The sequence below is a fragment of the Tupaia chinensis genome, unplaced genomic scaffold, assembly GCF_000334495.1.
Source record: "Tupaia chinensis unplaced genomic scaffold, TupChi_1.0 Scaffold000182_1, whole genome shotgun sequence".
Classification (NCBI taxonomy): Eukaryota; Metazoa; Chordata; class Mammalia; order Scandentia; family Tupaiidae; genus Tupaia; species Tupaia belangeri.
In genome coordinates this window covers 2,067,112-2,073,111 of record NW_006159657.1, presented here as the reverse complement: position 1 = coordinate 2,073,111, position 6,000 = coordinate 2,067,112, and the positions used below count along the sequence as shown (strand labels likewise).

Here is a 6,000-nt window from a genome sequence, read left to right as displayed (position 1 = left end):
CGGCTGTGTTTGCTATGAAAATATTTAGATTAATTAAGATCTTTAGTAATTCAATAAAATGTGGGGGGAAACAGTCTAGAAAGTAAACATAGATACCAGAGACAGTATAGGAAGAGAGTGGGAGATGGGAGAGGGTAAGAGAGGGAATCAAGGATGGGGGGAGGGGAAGCAAAACATACACGAAACAAGAAATGGAAAATTATTTCTTGACAATAACATGTATGTTGATGTGCTTGATTTAGACAATATACAGTGTACTCTGGATGGAAAATCTCATTTTGTATGCTGCAATGATGTACAGTGAATGAACGTAAACAAATAAATTTAAATAAATTTAAAAAAAAAGAAAAATAGAAAAAAAAAAAAAACACCTCACTGCTTTCCAAAGATGACAGATGGACTAAGAAAGTCCATTCTAATAAAGGAGACCAGTTTTAACTTTTAATCCAAGGGTCTTCTGCATTTCCAAACACAGATGAAAACAGCCATGCAGACAAATAACCTATGGATCCTTAAAACGAGCGAGTCCCATTTACAAGCACTGCCTCACTTTATTACTCACATCCTTTCCTGTGGGGATCCTGGTCAGTGTCTTGTAATTGTATTTTAAGGAGTTTGCATTTTCCACAAGTAGCTTTATTAGATAACCTAACTGATGAAAATATAGAGCTATCCTGAAAATCAATTCAGGATAGTTAATAAGAACCCAGGTTGGAAATGGAACATCTTTTTTTTTTTTAAAGTGGGTTTTAAAGGCAGCCTCAACATTTGTAATGGAGATAATATAACTGTATGCGTATTGTTGGTGGTTGTCATAAGTCGATCCCGAATGCTCTATACTGAGACACTGAGAAAGTCTGCTGGGGAGGGAGTGTATGGTTGACAAGCCTTGCTTTCTAACTGTGCAGCAGGCAGCCCTGTTTTTATCATGTGCTCTCATTTACTGAGCACTTATGCTATACCAGGCAGTAGACAGAGAACTTTCTCTCCTTTAAAGATGAAGAAATGGAAGCTTGAGGTGACAAAGACCTGGCCTAAGACTGCTTAGTTGGGAGTATGAGAATGAGAAGCCCGAGAGTGGGCCCCAAAGCCAATCAAGATTACCCTTGGGTGCCCACAGCGCCCCCTAGGGTGCAATCGCCTCTCAGAACTTGGACAGCATGGCAGTGCTTTTTCAGAGACAGTCAGCACAATTCCCCATTTGGATTAGACATAACTCACCACCCCAGAAAAACAGTAGACAATGCTTTGAAGCATTAAATAACCACAAACACACAACCCAGAGTGAGGCAGAGAATGCCAAGCTCCTGAAAACAGCTATTCCCAAACTTCAGTGTGCAGGGGACCAGCCCGGAGAGTTGAGTAAAGTGGGGGCTGCCAGAGCACTGCGTGAGAGTCTCTGCTTTACCGCTTACCCGCTGGGTGATGTTGGGCAAAAATGGGGATCCCAACAGGGCCTCCCAGGACAGGGGGGAGAGCCAGCTGGAGTGTCCCATCAGGAGCTCAGCACTCTGCCTGCCCACAGTAAACCCAGCAGCCGTCAGCCCTCGTGACTCCTCCAGGGTCAGGTCCTTTCGGTTCACTTGGAATGTAACCGCCCAGGACATCTTCTCCTTCCTTTGGGACATAATCACATACGACTTGGAAAATTACCCCTGACATTTTCAGGTTTTCTAGAGACACTCATTTCCTTAACTTTCCCATTTTGGGCTTGCATCTCCACAGCATTTCAAGGGCGTTCAATTTAGGCAGAGATACAGATCGATGACTGGGCAAGACCAGATTAGCGTCGAGTCCTGACATCACCGGGGATGACTCATGGTACACATTTACAAAAACATGCAAAGGAAGAAGAATCAAAACACAAGAATCGTCAGGAACCCTACTCGAATACAGAGCTGTCATTCTGATCTCCCCAAATCAGAATCTCGGTGATGGAGCGGATGGTCTCCACCAGCAGGTTCCGGTTCTGTTCGGTGACGGTGGTGTTTTTGGTCAAAACATGGTACAGATACCTGAGAGAAGAGAGAGGAAAGGAAGTTAAAGGTGACCAGCGGGAAGGGAAGCCAGGCTCCATGACCAGGAGCAGCATATTGCGGACAACGTGGCAGTGCCTTTTCAGATATGGTTAGGACAGCTCCTCATTCGGATTAGACGTCAGTCATCACCCCAGAAAAACAGCAAACGGTGCTTTGAAGCGTTAAATAACCAGGGAGACACCATCCCAGACTGAGGCAGAGAATCCTCAAGCCCTTGAAAATAGCTATCCCAGGCCAGCAGGTGGCGTAGTGGTTAAAACGCTGGACTCCCACCTGGCAGATTCTCAGACCTGATAGCTTCAAAGGTATGCACACGTGCCCAGCGTGTCCAGGACCCTGAGACAAGAGTGGAGGAGAGAGGGTTGCTCATGGTCATCCTCCCAGGGGGTGATTTATCACTTTCTGTCTCCCTCAGGAGCACATGTGCACCATAGCAAAAGAACTCTCAAAACAAACAAACAAAAAACCTATCCCTAAACTTCAGTGTGTGTGTGTGTGTGTGTGTGGCGGGGGGGACTTGCTTGGAGCTGAGTAAAGTAGGGGCTGCCAGAGCTCACTTGGAGATGGACTCCACAGCAATGAGGGGACAGAACCAGCCTGTCGCACCTGCCAGCACAGATCCTGCTGCCAGAGGAGCATGTGGGGACACATGGCCCAGGGCAGAATACAGAGCACAAGACCTGCAGCCAGGCTGACGCTGAGCAGCAGACCCTTCCCCACGCTGGAATGTCCTTCTGAATGGAGGAGGACATCCCCTCGTATCACATTTCACACTGCTGGCCGAGTGCATGGTAGCAGCCTGGGTGACTGCTGACTGCATCTGCTCTGCTGATCCCCAACCAGGACAGAAGAGCTTACAACCTGCAGGACCAGGCCTGACTTCAACTGCATGGGCTTCCTTCCTGGAACGCCCTAGCTGCCTTCATCAGCCAGCCTTACTCTTGGTGCAGCCTTCCCTCAGTGAAGCCTTCCTTCCATAAGTTCCTTAAGAACCTCTCTGGGTGGGAACCAGCAGTTAGTGTAATGGCTATGTTGCTGGACTCCCACGTAGTCGACCGCGGTTTGCATCCCGGGCCCGGTAGCTTAAAACCCACGCCGGGCACGTGTGCATGCATGCCCAAGATCCCGACAGGAGAATGGAGGAGAAGGGATTGCAGCGTGGCCATCCCCTCTGGGGGGTGATTTCTCGCTTTCTGTCTCTCTGTCTCTCTCTGTCTGTCTGGCGAGCGCACGCACCCTATAGTGAAAAACTTCTAAAAAAATAAATTAAAAAAAATAAAAAAGAACCTCTCTGGGAGTGGGACTAGCAGTTGGTGTAATGGCTATGTTGCTGGACTCCCATGTGGGCACGTGTGCATGCATGCCCAAGATCCCGACAGGAGAATGGAGGAGAAGGGATTGCAGCGTGGCCATCCCCTCTGGGGGGTGATTTCTCGCTTTCTGTCTCTCTCACGCACCCTATAACCCCCCACGCCCGCAAAAAAAAATCTCTCTGTGTGAATTTGACCACTCACTCTCTCTAGCACCTCTGTCCCCTCGAATGCTTGTTGTTTCACAGACCACACTGATTTGTAATGATCTGCCTCCCTCACTAGACCTGGGTTCGTCAAGGTCAGGGCCATCGTCTTGTTGACCTTGGTGATACAGGGTGGCTAGTACCCCGTGGGTGTTCGATACATGCTGACAGAGCCGGGCAGCCTCGTGACAGATACACATAAACTGAACAAGCCAAGGTCCAAACACAAGCTACGGCGCTGGGCCTGGGTCAGACAGCTTGATCCCTGTCCCTGCTGCTTCCTAACGTGGCCTCAGACGAGGCATTCATCTCTCTGTGGCAGAGTCTACAAAACCCAATCACAGCCTCCTCACCGGTTGTTTTGGAAAGCCTGTGTTAACACACAGAAAGGGCCGAGCGTGGCACCTGGTGCCCAGCACACACTCTTCAGTAGGGTTAGCTGCTATTACGGATGTTAATATACTGTGGTCGGTACGTTGGGGTCGTCATTAACAACACTGCTAAACTATACAAAGACTATTTCAGGAACTGAGGAAGGAGAGGCCAGGTTGGATCCAAACAGGAAAAGACCTCGGGGGAGGAGCCGTGATAAGAAGGCCGCGAGAAGCAGAGCAGGTGCTGGGAAGTCAGGGTCATCCCGTGAGAGGCAGGAGCATTGGGTTCATCTCAGACATGGTGCTCGACTCTCAGTAGCTGGGTGATTGTGAGCCAGTTTCTTCATCTCTGGGCCCGCGGTTGGCTCACCTGTGAACTGGGAGCAGCAATGGTTCCTAACGAGGGCCTACCTATTCCAGTGCTGTTAGGAATAAATAAGTGTTGAGGTAGCTAAACCGGCAGCGACTACCAACAACACAAGTGCTAGCTGCTCTCATTGACGCTTTGAAATCATCTCTGAAAAAGATCCTACTATTAGGAGGCCCTCACAGACAGGGAAAGGGCAGGGTCTAAATCACCCTAGGAGCGCCCACATGCCTGGCTCTGCGTGAGGACTTTATACGACCCCTGGGCTCACAGTAACCTGGGGACATGTACACTGTTACCACCGCACTGTCATGACGGCACCCGAGGCCTGGGGAGGCGCAACAGCTCACAGCACGCCCATGGCAGGGAGGTGCGGTCTCAGGGCTCCGTCTGCGCCACGGCCTCTCGGACATCTCATGTCTTTTTCAGTGGAGACATTCTATTGAGGGTGTGACAATAGCACGCTGAGCTTTACCACATGATGACTAATAAAGTCGGGTGCCTTTCATGTATGTTTATGGGCCGTCTGAATCATCTTTTGTGAGGTGCCTTTGCAAGTCTTCTTCCATTTTTTATTGGGTCAAGTGCCCTTTTGTTATTTTTCTGACAGAGTTCTTCATATATTCTGGACATAAACCTTTCACTGGATATACATACTGCAAGTATTTTCTCTGAGAGTGGTCTGCCTTTTCACTCTCTTTATAATGCTTTTTTGGTGAACAGAGGTTTTAATTTTTTTTAAGCTTTTTGTCATAGGATGTATGCAGAAAAGAGAGACAGTGAGAGGAAAAGTGAGAGATCACCCCCCACCACCACCAAGGAGGATGGCCACACCGCAATTCCTTCTCCATTTTCCTGGGATTTGGGGCATGCACACACACACACACACACACACACACACACACACACACACACGGCGTGCTGTTCAAGCCAAGTCCAGAACTCGAACCACAATTGGCCATGTAGGAATCCAGAGCCTTAACCTCTACACCACCTGTTGGCCTCAAGGTTTTTAATTTTAATATTCCCCAATTTATCAATCTTTCCCTTGAATTTATTATTATTATTAAGCTTACGAAATCTTCCTTACCCTAAAGTTATGAAAACGAAATTCTGTTTTCCTCTAAAAGAAAAAAAAAAAAAAGATTGTTTCACCCTTACATTTTGAATATATCTGGAAATGACTTGTGTAAGGTAGTATTGGCCAAAATTAATTGTTTCTGTACAGAGATCTCATTGAACCAACAGCATTTCCTGAAAAGGCCCTCATTTCTCTTCTGCACTGCAGTGTCACCTTCGTCATTAATCAGGTGACTACATGAGTGAGGGTCTCCTCCTGCATTGATCACATGTCTGTCCTTGTGGCAACACCCTGCTGTTACTACAGCTTTATAACAACCCTGCCATGTGCTAAGTCTTCCCACTTCTTTCCTTCTGTTTCTTTCCATTTACATTGGTTATTCTTGGCCCTTTAATCTCCACATATATTTAAAAATCACCTTTTCAATTTCTACAAAAATCTCTGCCACGTTTCCTTTGAGACTGCCCTACATTTATAGCTAAATTTGGAGCGCACTGACATCTTTATAATAAGATACCTTACTGTACCATAAAATGCTGTTAGGATAGTTACAGCATTTCTTTCCATGTTCACTGGATAGGGGCCTTGCACATCTTTTGTGAGATTTACTCCTAAGTAGTTGA

At 47.2% G+C, this 6,000-nt stretch overlaps 1 protein-coding gene across 5 annotated transcripts in view; it reads right to left on the bottom strand.

The window, feature by feature from the left end:
• The window catches only part of CLEC16A (C-type lectin domain containing 16A), a 222,993-nt gene that overhangs the window by 205,981 nt on the left and 11,012 nt on the right, over positions 1-6,000 (bottom strand). For 4 of the 5 annotated variants that reach the window (XM_027771062.1, XM_027771064.1, XM_027771063.1 and 1 more), the window contains exon 2: positions 1,887-2,015. The exons of the other annotated variant lie outside the window; for it this stretch is intronic. In XM_027771062.1, coding sequence (XP_027626863.1) covers positions 1,887-2,015 — 129 coding nt within the window. The remainder of the gene's footprint in view (positions 1-1,886; positions 2,016-6,000) is intronic. 5 annotated transcript variants of the gene reach the window in all.